This window comes from Coturnix japonica, unplaced genomic scaffold (genome assembly GCF_054131305.1).
Source record: "Coturnix japonica strain WE unplaced genomic scaffold, WE-NBRP24 Scf062, whole genome shotgun sequence".
Taxonomy (NCBI): domain Eukaryota; kingdom Metazoa; phylum Chordata; class Aves; order Galliformes; family Phasianidae; genus Coturnix; species Coturnix japonica.
The window spans coordinates 629,335-651,077 of NW_028188965.1; the positions used below are offsets into that span (position 1 = coordinate 629,335).

The following is a 21,743-nucleotide window of genomic DNA, read 5'->3' on the forward strand; positions in this document are numbered from 1 at the left end:
GACCATCAGGTCCCCGCAGAGGAGATGGCAGCAGTATGTCACAGGTATGAGATGGCTGCCCACTTTGACATCACAGCTGCCATCAGTGACATCAGAGCTGCCGCCTCTATTGCCTTCAGTGTGACAGAGCCCCAGTGGGGGCTCAGAGCTTTTGGGACCGCAGTGCTGAGAGGACGTGCTGCTTCCAGAGCTGCTACCAGGGCTCACGTATTACTCAGATGGTGAGGAGCAAGGCTCTGAAAAGAAGGCTCCTGAATATGCCTGGCTCCTCATGCAGCCAGGCTGTTGGCGAGGACCATCAGGTCCCCGCAGAGGAGATGGCAGCAGTATGTCACAGGTATGAGATGGCTGCCCACTGAGACATCACAGCTGCCCTCTGTGACATCAAAGCTGCCGCCTCTATTGCTTTCAGTGTGACAGAGCCCCAGTGGGGGCTCAGAGCTTTTGGGACCGAAGTGCTGAGAAGACGTGCTGCTTCCAGAGCTGCTTCCAGGGCTCACGTATCACTCAGATGGCGAGGAGAAAGGCTCCGAGAAGGCGGCGCCTGAATATGCCTGGCTCCTGAGGGAGCCAGGCTGTTGGCGGGGACCATCAGGTCCCCGCAGAGGAGATGGCAGCAGTGGGTCACAGCTATGAGATGGCTGCCCACTTTGACATCACAGCTGCCATCAGTGACATCAAAGCTGCCGCCTCTATTGCCTTCAGTGTGACAGAGCCCCAGTGGGGGCTCAGAGCTTTTGGGACCGCAGTGCTGAGAGGACGTGCTGCTTCCAGAGCTGCTTCCAAAGCTCACGTATTACTCAGATGGTGAGGAGCAAGGCTCTGAAAAGAAGGCTCCTGAATATGCCTGGCTCCTCAGGGAGCCAGGCTGTTGGTGGGGACCATCAGGTCCCCGCAGAGGAGATGGCAGCAGTATGTCACAGGTATGAGATGGCTGCCCACTTTGACATCACAGCTGCCATCAGTGACATCAGAGCTGCCGCCTCTATTGCCATCAGTGTGACAGAGCCCCAGTGGGGGCTCAGAGCTTTTGGGACCGCAGTGCTGAGAGGACGTGCTGCTTCCAGAACTGCTTCCAAAGCTCACGTATTACTCAGATGGCGAGGAGCAAGGCTCTGAAAAGAAGGCTCCTGAATATGCCTGGCTCCTCAGGGAGCCAGGCTGTTGGCGGGGACCATCAGGTCCCCGCAGAGGAGATGGCAGCAGTATGTCACAGGTATGAGATGGCTGCCCACTGTGACATCACAGCTGCCATCAGTGACATCAAAGCTGCCGCCTCTATTGCCTTCAGTGTGACAGAGCCCCAGTGGGGGCTCAGAGCTTTTGGGATGGCAGTGCTGAGAGGACGTGCTGCTTCCAGAGCTGCTTCCAGGGCTCACGTATTACTCAGATGGCGAGGAGCAAGGCTCTGAAAAGAAGGCTCCTGAATATGCCTGGCTCCTCAGGGAGCCAGGCTGTTGGCGGGGACCGTCAGGTCCCCACAGAGGAGATGGCAGCAGTATATCACAGCTATGAGATGGCTGCCCACTGTGACATCACAGCTGCCATCAGTGACACCACAGCTGCCCTCTGTGACATCAAAGCTGCCGCCTCTATTGCCTTCAGTGTGACAGAGCCCCAGTGGGGGCTCAGAGCTTTTGGGACCGCAGTGCTGAGAGGACGTGCTGCTTCCAGAGCTGCTTCCAGGGCTCACGTATCGCTCAGATGGCGAGGAGCAAGGCTCTGAGAAGAAGGCTCCTGAATATGCCTGGCTCCTCAGGGAGCCAGGCTGTTGGCGGGGACCATCAGGTCCCCGCAGAGGAGATGGCAGCAGTATGTCACAGGTATGAGATGGCTGCCCACTGTGACATCACAGCTGCCATCAGTGACATCAGAGCTGCCGCCTCTATTGCCTTCAGTGTGACAGAGCCCCAGTGGGGGCTCAGAGCTTTTGGGACCGCAGTGCTGAGAGGACGTGCTGCTTCCAGAGCTGCTTCCAGGGCTCACGTATTACTCAGATGGCGAGGAGCAAGGCTCTGAAAAGAAGGCTCCTGAATATGCCTGGCTCCTCAGGGAGCCAGGCTGTTGGCGAGGACCATCAGGTCCCCGCAGAGGAGATGGCAGCAGTATGTCACAGGTACGAGATGGCTGCCCACTGTGACATCACAGCTGCCATCAGTGACATCAGAGCTGCCGCCTCTATTGCCTTCAGTGTGACAGAGCCCCAGTGGGGGCTCAGAGCTTTTGGGACCGCAGTGCTGAGAGGACGTGCTGCTTCCAGAGCTGCTACCAGGGCTCACGTATTACTCAGATGGCGAGGAGCAAGGCTCTGAAAAGAAGGCTCCAGAATATGCCTGGCTCCTCAGGGAGCCAGGCTGTTGGCGGGGACCGTCAGGTCCCCACAGAGGAGATGGCAGCAGTATATCACAGCTATGAGATGGCTGCCCACTGTGACATCACAGCTGCCATCAGTGACACCACAGCTGCCCTCTGTGACATCAAAGCTGCCGCCTCTATTGCCTTCAGTGTGACAGAGCCCCAGTGGGGGCTCAGAGCTTTTGAGACCGCAGTGCTGAGAAGAAGTGCTGCTTCCAGAGCTGCTTCCAGGGCTCACGTATCACTCAGATGGCGAGGAGAAAGGCTCCGAGAAGGCGGCGCCTGAATATGCCTGGCTCCTCAGGGAGCCAGGCTGTTGACGGGGACCATCAGGTCCCCGCAGAGGAGATGGCAGCAGTGGGTCACAGCTATGAGATGGCTGCCCACTGTGACATCACAGCTGCCATCAGTGACATCAGATCTGCCGCCTCTATTGCCTTAAGCGTGACAGAGCCCCAGTGGGCTCAGAGCTTTTGGGACCGCAGTGCTGAGAGGACGTGCTGCTTCCAGAGTTGCTTCCAGGGCTCACGTATCGCTCAGATGGCGAGGAGAAAGGCTCTGAGAAGAAGGCTCCTGAATATACCTGGCTCCTCAGGGAGCCAGGCTGTTGGCAAGGACCTTCAGGTCCCCGCAGAGGAGATGGCAGCAGGGGGTCACAGGTATGAGATGGCTGCCCACTGTGACATCACAGCTGCCATCAGTGACATCAGAGCTGCCGCCTCTATTGCCTTAAGCGTGACAGAGCCCCAGTGGGCTCAGAGCTTTTGGGACCGCAGTGCTGAGAGGACGTGCTGCTTCCAGAGCTGCTACCAGGGCTCACGTATTACTCAGATGGTGAGGAGCAAGGCTCTGAAAAGAAGGCTCCTGAATATGCCTGGCTCCTCATGGAGCCAGGCTGTTGGCGAGGACCATCAGGTCCCCGCAGAGGAGATGGCAGCAGTATGTCACAGGTATGAGATGGCTGCCCACTGAGACATCACAGCTGCCATCAGTGACATCAAAGTTGCCGCCTCTATTGCTTTCAGTGTGACAGAGCCCCAGTGGGGGCTCAGAGCTTTTGGGACCGAAGTGCTGAGAAGACGTGCTGCTTCCAGAGCTGCTTCCAGGGCTCACGTATCACTCAGATGGCGAGGAGAAAGGCTCCGAGAAGGCGGCGCCTGAATATGCCTGGCTCCTGAGGGAGCCAGGCTGTTGGCGGGGACCATCAGGTCCCCGCAGAGGAGATGGCAGCAGTGGGTCACAGCTATGAGATGGCTGCCCACTTTGACATCACAGCTGCCATCAGTGACATCAAAGCTGCCGCCTCTATTGCCTTCAGTGTGACAGAGCCCCAGTGGGGGCTCAGAGCTTTTGGGACCGCAGTGCTGAGAGGACGTGCTGCTTCCAGAGCTGCTTCCAAAGCTCACGTATTACTCAGATGGCGAGGAGCAAGGCTCTGAAAAGAAGGCTCCTGAATATGCCTGGCTCCTCAGGGAGCCAGGCTGTTGGCGAGGACCATCAGGTCCCCGCAGAGGAGATGGCAGCAGTATGTCACAGGTATGAGATGGCTGCCCACTGTGACATCACAGCTGCCATCAGTGCCATCAAAGCTGCCGCCTCTATTGCCTTAAGCGTGACAGAGCCCCAGTGGGCTCAGAGCTTTTGGGACCGCAGTGCTGAGAGGACGTGCTGCTTCCAGAGTTGCTTCCAGGGCTCACGTATCGCTCAGATGGCGAGGAGAAAGGCTCTGAGAAGAAGGCTCCTGAATATACCTGGCTCCTCAGGGAGCCAGGCTGTTGGCAAGGACCTTCAGGTCCCCGCAGAGGAGATGGCAGCAGGGGGTCACAGGTATGAGATGGCTGCCCACTGTGACATCACAGCTGCCATCAGTGACATCAGAGCTGCCGCCTCTATTGCCTTCAGTGTGACAGAGCCCCAGTGGAGGCTCAGAGCTTTTGGGACCGCAGTGCTGAGAGGACGTGCTGCTTCCAGAACTGCTTCCAAAGCTCATGTATTACTCAGATGGCGAGGAGCAAGGCTCTGAAAAGAAGGCTCCTGAATATGCCTGGCTCCTCAGGGAGCCAGGCTGTTGGCGGGGACCGTCAGGTCCCCACAGAGGAGATGGCAGCAGTATATCACAGCTATGAGATGGCTGCCCACTGTGACATCACAGCTGCCATCAGTGACACCACAGCTGCCCTCTGTGACATCAAAGCTGCCGCCTCTATTGCCTTCAGTGTGACAGAGCCCCAGTGGGGGCTCAGAGCTTTTGGGACCGCAGTGCTGAGAGGACGTGCTGCTTCCAGAGCTGCTTCCAGGGCTCACGTATCGCTCAGATGGCGAGGAGCAAGGCTCTGAGAAGAAGGCTCCTGAATATGCCTGGCTCCTCAGGGAGCCAGGCTGTTGGCGGGGACCATCAGGTCCCCGCAGAGGAGATGGCAGCAGTATGTCACAGGTATGAGATGGCTGCCCACTGTGACATCACAGCTGCCATCAGTGACATCAGAGCTGCCGCCTCTATTGCCTTCAGTGTGACAGAGCCCCAGTGGGGGCTCAGAGCTTTTGGGACCGCAGTGCTGAGAGGACGTGCTGCTTCCAGAGCTGCTTCCAGGGCTCACGTATTACTCAGATGGCGAGGAGCAAGGCTCTGAAAAGAAGGCTCCTGAATATGCCTGGCTCCTCAGGGAGCCAGGCTGTTGGCGAGGACCATCAGGTCCCCGCAGAGGAGATGGCAGCAGTATGTCACAGGTACGAGATGGCTGCCCACTGTGACATCACAGCTGCCATCAGTGACATCAGAGCTGCCGCCTCTATTGCCTTCAGTGTGACAGAGCCCCAGTGGGGGCTCAGAGCTTTTGGGACCGCAGTGCTAAGAGGACGTGCTGCTTCCAGAGCTGCTTCCAGGGCTCACGTATTACTCAGATGGCGAGGAGCAAGGCTCTGAAAAGAAGGCTCCTGAATATGCCTGGCTCCTCAGGGAGCCAGGCTGTTGGTGGGGACCATCAGGTCCCCGCAGAGGAGATGGCAGCAGTATGTCACAGGTATGAGATGGCTGCCCACTGTGACATCACAGCTGCCATCAGTGACATCAGAGCTGCCGCCTCTATTGCCTTCAGTGTGACAGAGCCCCAGTGGGGGCTCAGAGCTTTTGGGACCGCAGTGCTGAGAGGACGTGCTGCTTCCAGAGCTGCTTCCAGGGCTCACGTATTACTCAGATGGCGAGGAGCAAGGCTCTGAAAAGAAGGCTCCTGAATATGCCTGGCTCCTCAGGGAGCCAGGCTGTTGGCAGGGACCATCAGGTCCCCGCAGAGGAGATGGCAGCAGTATGTCACAGGTATGAGATGGCTGCCCACTGTGACATCACAGCTGCCATCAGTGACATCAGAGCTGCCGCCTCTATTGCCTTCAGTGTGACAGAGCCCCAGTGGGGGCTCAGAGCTTTTGGGACCGCAGTGCTGAGAGGACGTGCTGCTTCCAGAGCTGCTTCCAGGGCTCACGTATTACTCAGATGGCGAGGAGCAAGGCTCTGAAAAGAAGGCTCCTGAATATGCCTGGCTCCTCAGGGAGCCAGGCTGTTGGCGAGGACCATCAGGTCCCCGCAGAGGAGATGGCAGCAGTATGTCACAGGTATGAGATGGCTGCCCACTGTGACATCACAGCTGCCATCAGTGCCATCAAAGCTGCCGCCTCTATTGCCTTAAGCGTGACAGAGCCCCAGTGGGCTCAGAGCTTTTGGGACCGCAGTGCTGAGAGGACGTGCTGCTTCCAGAGCTGCTACCAGGGCTCACGTATTACTCAGATGGTGAGGAGCAAGGCTCTGAAAAGAAGGCTCCTGAATATGCCTGGCTCCTCAGGGAGCCAGGCTGTTGGCGAGGACCATCAGGTCCCCGCAGAGGAGATGGCAGCAGTATGTCACAGGTATGAGATGGCTGCCCACTGTGACATCACAGCTGCCATCAGTGCCATCAAAGCTGCCGCCTCTATTGCCTTAAGCGTGACAGAGCCCCAGTTGGCTCAGAGCTTTTGGGACCGCAGTGCTGAGAGGACGTGCTGCTTCCAGAGCTGCTACCAGGGCTCACGTATTACTCAGATGGTGAGGAGCAAGGCTCTGAAAAGAAGGCTCCTGAATATGCCTGGCTCCTCAGGGAGCCAGGCTGTTGGTGGGGACCATCAGGTCCCCGCAGAGGAGATGGCAGCAGTATGTCACAGGTATGAGATGGCTGACCACTGTGACATCACAGCTGCCATCAGTGACATCAGAGCTGCCGCCTCTATTGCCTTCAGTGTGACAGAGCCCCAGTGGGGGCTCAGAGCTTTTGGGACCGCAGTGCTGAGAGGACGTGCTGCTTCCAGAACTGCTTCCAAAGCTCACGTATTACTCAGATGGCGAGGAGCAAGGCTCTGAAAAGAAGGCTCCTGAATATGCCTGGCTCCTCAGGGAGCCAGGCTGTTGGCGGGGACCATCAGGTCCCCGCAGAGGAGATGGCAGCAGTATGTCACAGGTATGAGATGGCTGCCCACTGTGACATCACAGCTGCCATCAGTGCCATCAAAGCTGCCGCCTCTATTGCCTTCAGTGTGACAGAGCCCCAGTGGGGGCTCAGAGCTTTTGGGATGGCAGTGCTGAGAGGACGTGCTGCTTCCAGAGCTGCTTCCAGGGCTCACGTATTACTCAGATGGCGAGGAGCAAGGGTCTGAAAAGAAGGCTCCTGAATATGCCTGGCTCCTCAGGGAGCCAGGCTGTTGGCGGGGACCGTCAGGTCCCCACAGAGGAGATGGCAGCAGTATGTCACAGCTATGAGATGGCTGCCCACTGTGACATCACAGCTGCCATCAGTGACACCACAGCTGCCCTCTGTGACATCAAAGCTGCCGCCTCTATTGCCTTCAGTGTGACAGAGCCCCAGTGGGGGCTCAGAGCTTTTGGGACCGCAGTGCTGAGAGGACGTGCTGCTTCCAGAGCTGCTTCCAGGGCTCACGTATCGCTCAGATGGCGAGGAGCAAGGCTCTGAGAAGAAGGCTCCTGAATATGCCTGGCTCCTCAGGGAGCCAGGCTGTTGGCGGGGACCATCAGGTCCCCGCAGAGGAGATGGCAGCAGTATGTCACAGGTATGAGATGGCTGCCCACTGTGACATCACAGCTGCCATCAGTGACATCAAAGCTGCCGCCTCTATTGCCTTCAGTGTGACAGAGCCCCAGTGGGGGCTCAGAGCTTTTGGGACCGCAGTGCTAAGAAGACGTGCTGCTTCCAGAGCTGCTTCCAGGGCTCACTTTTTGCAGAGATGGCTAGGAGAAAGGCTCTGAGAAGAAGGCTCCTGAATATACCTGGCTCCTCAGGGAGCCAGGCTGTTGGCGAGGACCATCAGGTCCCCGCAGAGGAGATGGCAGCAGGGGGTCAAAGGTATGAGATGGGGGGAACCTGCTGGGGGCATCGGGCTCCTGCCTCCCTTCGGCTCACACAACCAGGCTCTTTCCTCCCACAGTAGACTGCGAATGCCAGCAGGATTGAAGAGGCTTTTAAGTGGATCAGCTCCTGCCTCTTTGGGCCAACTCTCCTTTACGTGGCTTAAAACAGCCACGAGATTGGCAAGATCCCTGCCCACTGCTGCTGCAGGGCACAAGAGGACAGTCTTAAACCTGTCCTTCATAGTGCTCATTTTCACTCTTGGTAAGTGCAGATGAACAAACGCTCTGCAACCACCATAGGGTTGTGCTGGGTGCCTTCAGTGTGAGCAGAGACCCCCAGTGTGGCTCACTCAGTGAGCCTCCTCCTGTGGGAGGCAGTCAGCAGGCTGAGGTCTGGCATTCAGAGGGAATGATTGACACGGTCTCTCCGGTTCCGGAGCTGCCTCCCCCTGACCGGGTCCGGTTCCAAATCGGTGGGTGGGTTTTAGTCCCAAATCCAACTTGGCGGCAGCAGAGGAGCCACATGAAGGAGCTGCCGCACCACGTCACCAAATAAACATGGCCGCCGTCAGAGCGCTTCCCGCCTTCGAGCTTGGGGGCGTGGTTTGGTCGGAACCCTTCCTTTTATTGGCTGGGGGCTCCGGTTTTAATTGAAGCCGTAGTGCTATTGGTCGAGTGGTGTGATCTCTTTCTATTCCTTCGCTCGATTGGCTGAGTGGAGAGTATGTGCCTGAGTGCAGACAGGGGGTCTCTGTGTGATACAGGGCTGCCATGGTCGGGGTCTTCCCTATGAAGCATCATGGCCTGGCTCAGTTTGTTGCTGAGAGCCATAACAAGGCCAAAGGGGCGGCTGAGTGCAGGGAAGGGAGCTCTGGAGCTGCCGTGTTTGCCATGAAATGAAAGCCTGAGAGTCAAAAATTGGATGCAAGCTGATTTTATTGTGAATTAAGTGAAGGAAAGGACACAACAACAGAGTCGGAGACCCTTCCCAGAACAGAACCTGCATGCTTGCAGATATCATGGGGCTGCAGGTCCTGGCAGCTGTGAGCCCCCCTGCATCCTGACAGGACCCCTCCAGACTGTAGCACTGTGTGAACCAGAGCTGGCACGGCTGGGGTCTTTGCCCCAAGATAGCCAAGCTTGGCTCAGCATGGGGCTGAGAGCCTGTCCTGGCCAAGTGATGAAGCTGTGTGCACAGGAAGGCAGCCCTGCAGCTCCAAAAACAAAAGCCCAAGATTCAAATATTGGATGCAAGCTTATTTTATTGTAAAGGCAGCAAAGGACAAACACCAGAGATGTATACGAGGCCCAAGCAGGCAGGAGAAGCCTGGAGCATCAGAAGTGCTTCTTCAGGTTTCTCCAAGACAACAGCCAGCACAAGGCCCAGAAAGGAAAATAAAAGACAATGGGGAAGGGGTGCTTGGGGGTCCCTTCCAACCCAACTTGTGCTAAGAAGAAAAGCTTGTGTGCCTCGAAGGGAGACCTGAGGTGGGGCCTGCTTATGTCACTGGCTGTGCAGCTGCCCACTGTGACATCACAGCTGCCTCCTCTATTGCCTTAAGCGTGACAGAGCCCCAGTGGGCTCAGAGCTTTTGGGACCGCAGTGCTGAGAGGACGTGCTGCTTCCAGAGCTGCTTCCAGGGCTCAGCTATCGCTTAGATGGCTAGGAGAAAGGCTCCAAGAAGGCGCCTGAATATACCTGGCTCCTCAGGGAGCCAGGCTGTTGGCGGGGACCATCAGGTCCCCGCAGAGGAGATGGCAGCAGTATGTCACAGCTATGAGATGGCTGCCCACTGTGACATCACAGCTGCCATCAGTGACATCAGAGCTGCCGCCTCTATTGACTTCAGTGTGACAGAGCCCCAGTGGGGGCTCAGAGCTTTTGGGACCGCAGTGCTGAGAGGACGTGCTGCTTCCAGAGCTGCTTCCAAAGCTCACGTATTACTCAGATGGCGAGGAGCAAGGCTCTGAAAAGAAGACTCCTGAATATGCCTGGCTCCTCAGGGAGCCAGGCTGTTGGCGGGGACCATCAGGTCCCCGCAGAGGAGATGGCAGCAGTATGTCACAGGTATGAGATGGCTGCCCACTGTGACATCACAGCTGCGATCAGTGACATCAGATCTGCCGCCTCTATTGCCTTCAATGTGACAGAGCCCCAGTGGGCTCAGAGCTTTTGTGACCGCAGTGCTGAGAGGACGTGCTGCTTCCAGAACTGCTTCCAGGGCTCACGTATTACTCAGATGGCGAGGAGCAAGGCTCTGAAAAGTAGGCTCCTGAATATGCCTGGCTCCTCAGGGAGCCAGGCTGTTGGTGGGGACCATTAGTTCCCCGCAGAGGAGATGGCAGCAGTATGTCACAGCTATGAGATGGCTGCCCACTCTGACATCACAGCTGCCATCAGTGACATCAGAGCTGCCGCCTCTATTGCCTTCAGTGTGACAGAGCCCCAGTGGGGGCTCAGAGCTTTTGGGACCGCAGTGCTGAGAGGACGTGCTGCTTCCAGAGCTGCTTCCAGGGCTCACGTATCGCTCAGATGGCGAGGAGAAAGGCTCTGAGAAGAAGGCGCCTGAATATACCTGGCTCCTCAGGGAGCCAGGCTGTTGGCAAGGACCATCAGGTCCCCGCAGAGGAGATGGCAGCAGGGGGTCACAGGTATGAGATGGGGGGAACCTGCTGGGGGCATCGGGCTCCTGCCTCCCTTCGGCTCACACAACCAGGCTCTTTCCTCCCACAGAAGACTCCGAATGCCAGCAGGATTGAAGAGGCTTTTAAGTGGATCAGCTCCTGCCTCTTTGGGCCAACTCTCCTTTACGTGGCTTAAAACAGCCACGAGATTGGCAAGATCCCTGCCCACTGCTGCTGCAGGGCACAAGAGGACGATCTTAAACCTGTCCTTCATAGTGCTCATTTTCACTCTTGGTAAGTGCAGATAAGCAAATGCTCTGCAACCACCATAGGGTTGTGCTGGGTGCCTTCAGTGTGAGCAGAGGTCCCCAGTGTGGCTCACTCAGTGAGCCTCCTCCTGTGGGAGGCAGTCAGCAGGCTGAGGTCTGGCATTCAGAGGGAATGATTGACACGGTCTCTCCGGTTCCGGAGCTGCCTCCCCCTGACCGGGTCCGGTTCCAAATCGGTGGGTGGGTTTTAGTCCCAAATCCAACTTGGCGGCGTCAGAGGAGCCACATGAAGGAGCTGCCGCACCACGTCACCAAATAAACACGGCCGCCGTCAGAGCGCTTCCCGCCTTCGAGCGTGGGGGCGTAGTTTGGTCGGAACCCTTCCTTTTATTGGCTGGGGGCTGCGGTTTTAATTGAAGCCGTAGTGCTATTGGTCGAGTGGTGTGATCTCTTTCTATTCCTTCGCTCGATTGGCTGAGTGGAGAGTATGTGCCTGAGTGCAGACAGGGGGTCTCTGTGTGATACAGGGCTGCCATGGTCGGGGTCTTCCCTTTGAAGCATTATGGCCTGGCTCAGTTTGTTGCTGAGAGCCATAACAAGGCAAAAGGGGCGGCTGAGTGCAGGGAAGGGAGCTCTGGAGCTGCCGTGTTTGCCATGAAACAAAAGCCTGAGAGTCAAAAATGGGATGCAAGCTGATTTTATTGTGAATTAAGTGAAGGAAAGGACACAACAACAGAGATATGTACCGGGTGAAGGCAGATAGGAGGTGCCAGGGGCTTCAGGACAGGAGTTTTGTCAGGCACCCTCCATGCAGTGGCCAACACTGGGCCCAGAAAGGACCTTGCAGGACAATGTTGGCATCACACATCAATGCACAGAAGGAGGAAGGAGGAGGAGATCAAGGCCTGGGTTTAGCAGGGCCCGCAGGTGTCCCAGAGCTTCCTGCTGTAGCGGGGCAAGGGGCAGGGGCTGCAGGCAGAAGTGTAGGGTCTGCCAAAGGTGCAGAGGCCCCCCGAGCCCTGAGTGGCCCCGGCGCCGTAGAGGCCCCCCAGCCCCAGGGAGCCCCCAAAGGCGGGTGCTCCGGAGGAGCCCACCACGGCTTGCTGGGGGAAGGAGCTGAGGATGGGGCCGGGGAAGGTGACGACGACGGGCGGTGGCTGGATGAAGGCCGTCGAGTCGGGGCACTGGCGCGCGCACAGCTCGTTGCAGCTCTCAGCGATGGGCTGGGGCACGGCCACGCTGGTTTTGGGTGGGCACAGGTCGTAGCAAGACATCTTGGGGTGAGAGAGATGAGCCTGCAGTGCAAAGACAGAAAGCGTAGAGCTGTGAGTGAGGAGATGCCCTGGCAGATCTTAGCCCATGACATGAAGCTACCATGCATACAGCATGCCTGGAGTCTCTGTCACTGCTGTAAGGCCCAAGCCACCCCCAGTATCCTGCTCTCCTGTCTGGGAGCCCCACACCAGCTCCTGACAGAGGATGCCCAGCCACTCACCCTTTTCCCAAGCTGAGCCAGGAAGCAGTGCTGGATGCTGGTGCTCACCCAGGGCACTGCTTTTATGGGGGCTGGTGAGCATGGGGAGGAGCTGGTTGTGATGTGGACACGTGGCTCTCAGCAGCCAAACCCCAATCTTTTCCTGCATTACATCGGGCTGTTTTGCTGATACCATTTCTCTGGCTGCCCCCACCCGCTCTCTCAACCCCTGCAATTACTCTGCTTGGATGCTGGCCAGGCCTGTGCTAATGGGCAAATTAGGCTTCTCATCCTCAGCCTGTGTAAGAAGTGTGACAAAGGTGAATGCCAGTGTCCATGCATGCCACAGCTCTTCCCCAGGGGGCTGGTTTTGCTGTGGCTTCGTGCCAGTTGTATGGAGTACCAGGAACTTGGCTTTGGCACTGGGCAGGGAGGAGGCCTTTCCCATTCTTCCTGAATGCCAGTGTCTGAATGATGAACACACTGCAGTTGTTATCTCTAGACAGTCATGGTGATGAAACACCAAATCAAAGGTTCTTCTCTTGGACGCTGCCTGCTCAGCACCATGCATTTGCCCCACGAAGCATTAATTTGATGCAAGGTGGCAAAGGGGCCACTGCTGGTCCAACCAGGGGCTGCTGATTCAGGGAGGGCAGGGGCAGGCCAGCAGTAGCAAGGAGTGCAGCCTCTGCCCATTGGCCCAGCAGGTGATGAGCTGTGGTACAGCTCGTATAAAAGCTGGGTCTGCACTGAGCTCTCTCAAGCACTGCTCTGGCCTCCTCCTCCTTGGGAACAGGGTAAGTCTGAGAGCACTTCTCCTGCTGCTCCTGACCCAGGCCAGCTTCAGGCCCCTGTGCCTGGGCTGCTGCCATCGGCTGCTCTCTTACACTCTGTGCCCTGTTGCAGAGCTCCATCCCATCAGCCCAAGATGTCTTGCTACGACCTGTGCCCACCCAAAACCAGCGTGGCCGTGCCCCAGCCCATCGCTGAGAGCTGCAACGAGCTGTGCGCGCGCCAGTGCCCCGACTCGACGGCCTTCATCCAGCCACCGCCCGTCGTCGTCACCTTCCCCGGCCCCATCCTCAGCTCCTTCCCCCAGCAAGCCGTGGTGGGCTCCTCCGGAGCACCCGCCTTTGGGGGCTCCCTGGGGCTGGGGGGCCTCTACGGCGCCGGGGCCATTCAGGGCTCGGGGGGCCTCTGCACCTTTGGCAGACCCTACACTTCTGCCTGCAGCCCCTGCCCCTTGCCCCGCTACAGCAGGAAGCTCTGGGACATCTGCGGGCCCTGCTAAACCCAGGCCCTGTCCACAGCCAGCACCACCAGCATCACCTCATGCCTGAACTAATGGGCATGGGATGCTGCAAAGTGCTGAGCTGTGGCTGAGACCTGAACAGCTGGCAGCGTTGGCACCTTTGCTCTGCCGGGTTCTCCTGCCCATTCCTCTTCTTCCATGGACTACTACCTGAACCTGGCCTTACTTCCTCACTTTACCCCATTCTCCCGATGACCTTTGAATAATAAAGTTTTCCTGCATTCACTAAAGCCTTCTCCCTCTCTTTGTTGTTGATTCAAAAAGTTAGAGGTGGTTTTAAGGCAGCTGGGCTTGGGCAAATCCTGCTGATGAGAATCCAAGGTTCCCCTTAGAATGGTGGGTGTGTTTGGAGTAGGGATGGAAGAGAGGTACTTTTGGAGGGGCTGTGGAGGGGACTGAGAGCAGGATGGTGCTGACCTCACTCCCTTGCCCATCCTCCTCAGTTCTGTAGTGGGACCAGCTCTGCCAAGTCTTGCTCTTCCATGATGTAGAAGCAGCACATGAGCTCTGGAGCAAAGATGAGGAGAGGCTGGAAAGTGGTTGGTGGCAAATACTGCCTTTTATTAATGCACTGCCAGCTCCTGGCTGGAAAACAGCCTTACAGCAGCAGACATGGGTAGGGAGCCACAAAATTATTGCATAAGCTACTCATGTGCCCTGAGGTTATGACCATTGGGAATGTGGATGGCATCAGCCATAACGTGGAAGCCAGCTGTGCATGGATCCCTTGTCTCCCTCTTTCTGCTATCAGGTTGTGCTGACACCCATTCACAAGTCAGCCTGCTGGTCACATATGGATTAAACTCATCAGTAGTGTTAAAGTGGAGGTGATGGGACTGCAGGATAGAAGGTGAACTCTTATTCTAGAATGGGCTGAATCACTACCTCCAAAACGTATGAGCAGTGAGGCCTTGTGGGTCTGAGTGGCATGAAGATCTGAGACTAATGATCTCAGTGATGTCTCTGGGTCAACTTTTTCCTCTGAGGACTGAGTGAGTCACTTGTGATCATTGTGAGAAAGTCTGGATCAAGGCAATAATTACTGCACTGAATGAAGTGGAGGAAGAGTATGGCCTGAAGAGTAGAAGATCCAGGTGACAAGAGCCCTGAAGTTAGGAGTTAACAATAAATATCTGCTGTTTAATAGAAGCATTTCTGACTGTATCCTCTCTTAATTGTTCGAAATTGAGTTCAGTGTTTTGCTATGTGAATCAGTGGGAAGTGAGGGAATGGCTTAAGGCCACATGAGGGGAATTTAAACTAGCAATGCTTATAGGAAAAATGTCTGCAATGAGAGGATGGACAAACACAGATGCTCTCCAGGGTAATAGTTTGGTCAGTGTTCAGGAAGAGTGTTTGAATCTGTGTTGTCAGGTGTTGAAGCCTGTATCCTCAGGATGGATTCCCTTTGATTTTCTGATTTATTGTACAGGCTGTTGGCTGCAAAACCTAGAATATGTAGTGGGAGTGGATGATGTTCTTCCTAGAAGTTCCCTCACAACATAATCTGTGCCTTCAAATTGACATGGAGGGGATATTTCTGAAGACATGGGAGTTGGGGAAGACCCTCAGCAGAGAGGATGACGGTTCTCAGATGCCCTGCGGCTCCATTTTCTGCTTATCAGGGAGCAGCCTACATTCAGACAGGGCTCATCAGATGGGCAGAAGCACAGTGTGAGTCAGAGCTGCCTTGGCCAGAAGGTTTGACCCATGGAAATGCAGCCTGGATGAGCAGGGGCTGAGCACCTTTTCTGGGCCAGATGTGGGGAACATGCATGGGAGAAGGGAGCCAGGGTGCAGCCAGTGTGCCCAGGAAAAAAAGTCCAAGATTCAAACTTTGGATGCAGATTCATTTTATTGTAAAGATTGGAAAGGACACAACAGCAAAGACGTAATTCAGTCCAAGGCAGGATGGAGGTGCCTGGGGCTCCAGCAGAAGTGTTTCTTGAGGCATCTTCAAGGCAGTGGCCAGCACAGGGCACAGCTCAGGACCAAGAAAGACAAAGTAGGTATTACAGATCAGCTCACAGGATGAGGAAGGAAGAGAAGAAGAGTCTTGTGCTTGGGTTTAGCAGGGCCCGCAGGTGTTCCAGAGCTTCCTGCTGTAGCGGGGCAAGGGGCAGGGGCTGCAGGCAGAAGTGTAGGGTCTGCCAAAGGTGCAGAGGCCCCCCGAGCCCTGAGTGGCCCCGGCGCCGTAGAGGCCCCCCAGCCCCAGGGAGCCCCCAAAGGCGGGTGCTCCGGAGGAGCCCACCACGGCTTGCTGGGGGAAGGAGCTGAGGATGGGGCCGGGGAAGGTGACGACGACGGGCGGTGGCTGGATGAAGGCCGTCGAGTCGGGGCACTGGCGCGCGCACAGCTCGTTGCAGCTCTCAGCGATGGGCTGGGGCACGGCCACGCTGGTTTTGGGTGGGCACAGGTCGTAGCAAGACATCTTGGGGTGATGGGATGGAGCTCTGCAACAGGGCACAGAGTGTAAGAGAGCAGCCGATGGCAGCAGCCCAGGCACAGGGGCCTGAAGCTGGCCTGGGTCAGGAGCAGCAGGAGAAGTGCTCTCAGACTTACCCTGTTCCCAAGGAGGAGGAGGCCAGAGCAGTGCTTGGGAGAGCTCAGTGCAGACCCAGCTTTTATACCAGCTGTCCCACAGCTCATCACCCGCTGGACCAATGGGCAGAGGCTGCACTCCCAGATGCTGAGGTCAGGCTGCTCTGCCCCTGCCCTCCCTGAATCAGCAGCCCATGGCTGGACAGGCACAGGCCCCTTCACTGCCTTCCCTACTCTTCCTGCTTCATGGACATAATGAATGGTGCTGAGCAGGCAGTGACTGAGAGATTTGCCTTTGATTTGGTGTTTCATCACCTCACTCCTTTGCAGATAACAACTGCAGCGTGTTTGTCACTCAGACGCTGGCATGGAAGATGCCTGGGACAAACCTTCCAATTGCCCAGTGCTGTCACCTGCTCCTCCCTGATGCTCTGCACAGCTGGCATGAGGACACAGCAAAACCAAGCCCTTGGGGAAGTGCTGTGGCATGCATGGAACTGCTACCAAGCATGTGTCATGCTCTCTTCCCTCTTACACAGACTGAGAATGTGAGGGCAGCAGTCCTAATTTGCACATTAGCAGAAGGCTGGCCATTATCCAAGCAGGACAATTGCAGGGGCTGATACATCGGGTGGGGGCTGCCAAAGAAAAATCATCAGCAGAACAGCCCCATGGTATGCACATGGCAGATCGGGGCTTGGCTTCTGAGAGCCACGTGCCCCCATCACAACCAGCTCCTCCCCATGCTCTCCAGCCCCCATAAAAGCAGCGCCCTGGGTGAGCACCAGCATCCAGCACTGCTTCCTGGCTCAGCTTGGGAAAAGGGTGAGTGGCTGGGCCTCCTCTGGCTGGTCCTTGTGTGGATCTGCCTGGCAGGAGAGCAGGGTGCTGCGGGGAGACTATGGCCCTGCATCAATTGCAGATGCTCTGGTCCTGCTGTGTGTAGAGCAGACTCTGTTCTTGGGCTTATCTCTGCCTGGGCATCTCCTCACTCACAGCTCTATGCTTTCTGTCTTTGCTCTGCAGGCTCATCTCTCTCACTACAAGATGTCTTGCTACGACCTGTGCCCACCCAAAACCAGCGTGGCCGTGCCCCAGCCCATCGCTGAGAGCTGCAACGAGCTGTGTGCGCGCCAGTGCCCCGACTCGACGGCCTTCATCCAGCCACCGCCCGTCGTCGTCACCTTCCCCGGCCCCATCCTCAGCTCCTTCCCCCAGCAAGCCGTGGTGGGCTCCTCCGGAGCACCCGCCTTTGGGGGCTCCCTGGGGCTGGGGGGCCTCTACGGCGCCGGGGCCACTCAGGGCTCGGGGGGCCTCTGCACCTTCGGCAGACCCTACACTTCTGCCTGCAGCCCCTGCCCCTTGCCCCGCTACAGCAGGAAGCTCTGGGACACCTGCGGGCCCTGCTAAACCCCAGCCCTGCACATACCCAGCTCCAACATTATCCCTTATAGTCTGCGCTTCACAGGACACTGAGCATCTCCAGCTCCATCTGTGGCCTGTGTTGCAATGCTATCAGCTTCATCTGTCCCATTCCCTTCTTTCACATGCTGCCCATCCTCAGCCAGAGCCTGTTGCCTGGCGTTCCCTTGTTCTCTTTCCCTTTCTGTAGCCTTGCTGTGCACAATAAAGATTTTCTGAATGCATTTCTGTCTATTCCATCTCTGTTTTGCTTCAGGAATCCCCACATCAGTTGTTCAGTCACTGGGGAATTAGAAACCATTGTCATGGGATGCACTGGGCCCTACTGTGCTCAGCTGATATGAGGAACAGACAGTGCAGAGGTGGCTTTAGTGGGGTTTGGGGGGTTAAAAAGGGGCACAGAGCAAGAGGGAACTTCTTGTTGATACTCCACCAGCAGAACAGCGGTACTTAAAGACTAAATGTTCTGGTTCTATGTTACCATTGTGGGCACGTTGTGTTCCCGAAAGGGGAGGAGGGGCAGCTCGGCCCGAAGGGGGAAGTGGGGAGGAGCTCCGGACCGGACCGGACCCGCTCTGTGCCTGTGTCTGTCTCAACTTGCCCTGGGGAGAAGCGAGTTTCCATCGCACTGTCGTGGTTCGACACGTACTTTGTGTGCTCTCGTCTCTTCATTTTGTTTCATTTAGTTACATTTAGTCAATTCCCGTTCTTCCTCGGATCGCTGCCGTTGTGTTTTCTCTTTGTTAAAACGATCTGCTCGCTCTCGGCCCTTTTCCCTCTCCCCTGAGCAGCAGCTTTATTCCTGGGGCCTGCGCACCCCTGTCATGGACTGATACCCAGGGATAACCCCATGACAGCTGATGAAAATGAATCTACAACTTCAATGTAGGTTCAGTCCCTTCAGATGGGCACAGAGGGGATTTCATTAATGGCTCTGGGGAGTTGGAGACCCTTCCCAGAACAGAACCTGCATTTTTGCAGATATCATGGGGCTGCAGGTCCTGGCAGCTGTGAGCCCCCCTGCATCCTGACAGGACCCCTCCAGACTGAACGTAGCACTGTGTGAATCAGAGCTGGCACGGCTGGGGTCTTTGCCCCAAGATAGCCAAGCTTGGCTCAGCATGGGGCTGAGAGCCTGTCCTGGCCAAGTGATGAAGCTGTGTGCACAGGAAGGCAGCCCTGCAGCTCCAAAAAGAAAAGCCCAAGATTCAAATATTGGATGCAAGCTTATTTTATTGTAAAGACAGCAAAGGACAAACACCAGAGATGTGTACGAGGCCCAAGCAGGCAGGAGAAGCCTGGAGCATCAGAAGTGCTTCTTCAGGTTTCTCCAAGACAACAGCCAGCACAAGGCCCAGAAAGGACAATGAAGGACAATGGGGAAGGGGTGCTGAGGGGTCCCGTCCAACCCAACTTGTGCTAAAAAGAAAAGCTTGTGTGCATCAAAGGGAGACCTGAGGTGGGGCCTGCTTATGTCACTGGCTGTGCAGCTGCCCTCTGTGACATCACAGCTGCCTCCTCTATTGCCTTAAGCGTGACAGAGCCCCAGTGGGCTCAGAGCTTTTGGGACCGCAGTGCTGAGAGGACGTGCTGCTTCCAGAGCTGCTTCCAGGGCTCAGCTATCGCTTAGATGGCTAGGAGAAAGGCTCCAAGAAGGCGCCAGAATATACCTGGCTCCTCAGGGAGCCAGGCTGTTGGAGAGGACCATCAGGTCCCCGCAGAGGAGATGGCAGCAGGGGGTCAAAGGTATGAGATGGGGGGAACCTGCTGGGGGCATCGGGCTCCTGCCTCCCTTCGGCTCACACAACCAGGCTCTTTCCTCCCACAGAAGACTCCGAATGCCAGCAGGATTGAAGAGGCTTTTAAGTGGACCAGCTCCTGCCTCTTTGGGCCAACTTTCCTTTACGTGGCTTAAAACAGCCACGAGACTGGCACGATCCCTGCCTACTGCTGCTGCAGGGCACAAGAGGACAGTCTTAAAACTGTCCTTCATAGTGCTCATTTTCACTCTTGGTAAGTGCAGATAAGCAAATGCTCTGCAACCACCATAGGGTTGTGCTGGGTGCCTTCAGTGTGAGCAGAGGCCCCCAGTGTGGCTCCTTCTGCCTTCCTATCCCAATCTGGTTGCTCCAGAGCTGCTCTCCACCAACGGGTCCCACTCAGCCAGAGAGCTGCTGTGGATCCCCCCTGTATTCTGTATATCCCTCTTTATATCCCCCCTGTGATTCTGTACTTATCACCTTCTCTCTGCCATGTGATTTGCAGTCATGGTGAATTCCTATTTCTTTATTACTTGGTCAACACTCCGGAGGGCACATAAGGACAGCATGGTGCAGGTCAGTGACTTCGGGCTCAGACGTCCTTCCTCAATCTTGGCCTCTTGTGCCTCTGAACATGGAGCTCTCAGCCCTCTAATGTCATTGAAGACATTGATGACATTGATGCTTGTCTTCCCCAGGAGATTGAGAGACTGCAGCAGGCTTTTACTGAGCAGAGAGAGCAGCTGGACTGCTATCAGTCTCCTGACTGGGCACTGAAAAGCTTAGGTGAGGACACAGGCAGGCAAGCCCTGCTCCCCTGTGCTGCTCCACGTATGTTACCTCTTGCACTCATCTCCTCCCTCCTCATTACAGGCGCCTCCATTGACCTGCAGAGAACATCTCCCACCTATACATTCAAGTGTTGGGTTTGCAGGCTCCGCTGGTTCTGGCGCACCATGAACCCTCCAGATACCATATTGCAGGTATCTTAGTGCTGGTTGCAACCCTCACTCCCCCTCGCCCCTCAGCCACCATCTTCCCCTTTTCAGTAACACTGAGAGCCCCTTTGTAGGGCAGGGAATTAAGGCCCTGTGTTTCTGCCTGGTTCCTCACACATACGCCACTCTCAAGCACAAGTAGGACCCACAGACGCTCACTGCCTTTGCCTTTAGCTGAAGCAGGAGTGCTGTGACCCCAGTGCTCTCTCTTATTTCTCTCCCATTCTATTTGCAGCCAGGTGTTTCACTTGGACAATGCTGGCCCATGGAAGGACAGCAGGGCCAGGTTGTCATCCAGTTCCAAGCTGAAATCCTGCCTACTTGTGTCACACTGGAGCACATCATGCCTGAAATGACTCCAACTGGCACAGCCATCAGTGCTCCCAAAGACGTCGCTGTCTTTGTAAGTCTCTATTGGGCTCTATTTTAGATGTGGCCATAGCACAGTGTTAGGGCAGGCACTTGCTTTTGGGCATCCTCTTGAGTCCTGGGCTGAGCACTGCAGTGCCACAAGGGGATGTTTCCTATGTTGGAGAGATGGAATCCCTCTTAAAGTCTTGCTTTGCCAAGCGTCTTGGGGTTCTTGATCTCCAACAGAAGCAGTGCTGGGCTAATGCCCGAGCCTCAGGGCAGCGGGGTGGTCATCCATATGGCACTATCCTTATCAGCCCTCCTTGTGCTTTCCTTGCAAGGGACTGGATGTGGATAGTGAAGAGGAGGTTCCCCTTGGATCATTCACCTTTCAGATGGGGAAAGAACCTGCACAGACCTTCCTGCTTAAGGTACAATACATATACTATGCATTGAGGCCTGCTCCTCCCTGCATCCCCAATGGTTGCACAGCCACACTCTGCTGCTTCCTGCAGCTCCTTAGCAAGAATGGGGAGCTTGCTGAGTTTACAGTGGGAATTTACACCCCTGTTTCTTTTTTCCTCCCCATTTTCCTTTGCAGAATCATCATTCCAGAGCCTTTCGTTCCATCAAGGTTCTGATAAAGAGCAACTGGGGACAACCAGATTACACCTGCATTTACCGAGTGCAGGTGCACGGAAAAAGGATGAAAAGCGATGATATGTAATCAGATTTGTTGCAATAATAGTAATAATCATAATAAAGACATTAATAACATCATGAACTGTGTCTGGGTTGAGATGGGGCACAGCTCTGTGGGGTGGGCAGCTCAGCATTCAGCTCCTCCTGTGGGAGGCAGTCAGCAGGCTGAGGTCTGGCATTCAGAGGGAATGATTGACACGGTCTCTCCGGTTCCGGAGCCGCCTCCCCCTGACCGGGTCCGGTTCCGAAGCGGTGGGTGGGTTTTAGGCCCAAATCCAACATGGCGGCTTCGGAGGAGACAGGGGGTCTCTGTGTGATACAGGGCTGCCATGGTCGGAACCCTTCCCTATGAAGCATCATGGCCTGGCTCAGTTTGTTGCTGAGAGCCATAACAAGGCCAAAGGGGCGTCTGAGTGCAGGGAAGGGAGCTCTGGAGCTGCCGTGTTTGCCATGAAACAAAAGCCTGAGAGTCAAAAATGGGATGCAAGCTGATTTTATTGTGAATTAAGTGAAGGAAAGGACACAACAACAGAGTCGGAGACCCTTCC

General features: G+C 56.0%; 5 protein-coding genes across 5 annotated transcripts; 3 read left to right on the forward strand and 2 right to left on the reverse strand.

Moving 5' to 3' along the window:
* Window positions 1–11,250: 11,250 nt before the first annotated feature.
* LOC146751725 (scale keratin-like) lies at window positions 11,251–12,188 on the reverse strand. Its single transcript, XM_085533777.1, has 2 exons — window positions 12,131–12,188; window positions 11,251–11,930 (listed from the first exon to the last, which is right to left on the reverse strand). The coding sequence occupies exon 2, from the start codon at window positions 11,907–11,909 to the stop codon at window positions 11,547–11,549; it is 363 nt and encodes a 120-aa protein (XP_085389903.1). The 5' UTR covers window positions 11,910–11,930; window positions 12,131–12,188; the 3' UTR covers window positions 11,251–11,546.
* Window positions 12,189–12,875: 687 nt separating this feature from the next.
* On the forward strand, window positions 12,876–13,400 carry LOC146751726 (feather keratin B-4-like). The gene is made up of 2 exons (XM_085533778.1): window positions 12,876–12,906; window positions 13,016–13,400. Exon 2 carries the CDS (start codon window positions 13,038–13,040, stop codon window positions 13,398–13,400), a length of 363 nt encoding a protein of 120 aa, XP_085389904.1. The 5' UTR covers window positions 12,876–12,906; window positions 13,016–13,037.
* Window positions 13,401–15,200: 1,800 nt separating this feature from the next.
* LOC146751727 (scale keratin-like) lies at window positions 15,201–16,099 on the reverse strand. The gene has a single exon (XM_085533779.1). The coding sequence runs from the start codon at window positions 15,850–15,852 to the stop codon at window positions 15,490–15,492; it is 363 nt and encodes a 120-aa protein (XP_085389905.1). The 5' UTR covers window positions 15,853–16,099; the 3' UTR covers window positions 15,201–15,489.
* A 780-nt stretch (window positions 16,100–16,879) lies between these two features.
* On the forward strand, window positions 16,880–17,762 carry LOC146751728 (feather keratin B-4-like). Its single transcript, XM_085533776.1, has one exon. It carries the CDS (start codon window positions 16,965–16,967, stop codon window positions 17,370–17,372), a length of 408 nt encoding a protein of 135 aa, XP_085389902.1. The 5' UTR covers window positions 16,880–16,964; the 3' UTR covers window positions 17,373–17,762.
* A 1,348-nt stretch (window positions 17,763–19,110) lies between these two features.
* Window positions 19,111–21,220, forward strand: LOC146751729 (sperm-associated antigen 4 protein-like). Its single transcript, XM_085533671.1, has 8 exons — window positions 19,111–19,130; window positions 19,213–19,397; window positions 19,650–19,720; window positions 19,792–19,930; window positions 20,018–20,127; window positions 20,378–20,545; window positions 20,835–20,924; window positions 21,095–21,220. Exons 1-8 carry the CDS (start codon window positions 19,111–19,113, stop codon window positions 21,218–21,220), a joined length of 909 nt encoding a protein of 302 aa, XP_085389797.1.
* The last annotated feature ends 523 nt before the right edge of the window (window positions 21,221–21,743 follow it).

Bases quoted from the DNA above. Each gene is read 5' to 3' on its own strand.
- LOC146751728 (XM_085533776.1), top strand. From the start codon at position 16,965: ATGCTTTCTGTCTTTGCTCTGCAGGCTCATCTCTCTCACTACAAGATG.
- LOC146751725 (XM_085533777.1), bottom strand. From the start codon at position 11,909: ATGTCTTGCTACGACCTGTGCCCACCCAAAACCAGCGTGGCCGTGCCC.
- LOC146751726 (XM_085533778.1), top strand. From the start codon at position 13,038: ATGTCTTGCTACGACCTGTGCCCACCCAAAACCAGCGTGGCCGTGCCC.
- LOC146751727 (XM_085533779.1), bottom strand. From the start codon at position 15,852: ATGTCTTGCTACGACCTGTGCCCACCCAAAACCAGCGTGGCCGTGCCC.
- LOC146751729 (XM_085533671.1), top strand. From the start codon at position 19,111: ATGGCAGCAGGGGGTCAAAG. The intron at 19,721-19,791 runs GTCAGTGACTTC...TGGAGCTCTCAG, and splicing joins ATAAGGACAGCATGGTGCAG to CCCTCTAATGTCATTGAAGA. The intron at 20,128-20,377 runs GTATCTTAGTGC...TTCTATTTGCAG, and splicing joins CTCCAGATACCATATTGCAG to CCAGGTGTTTCACTTGGACA.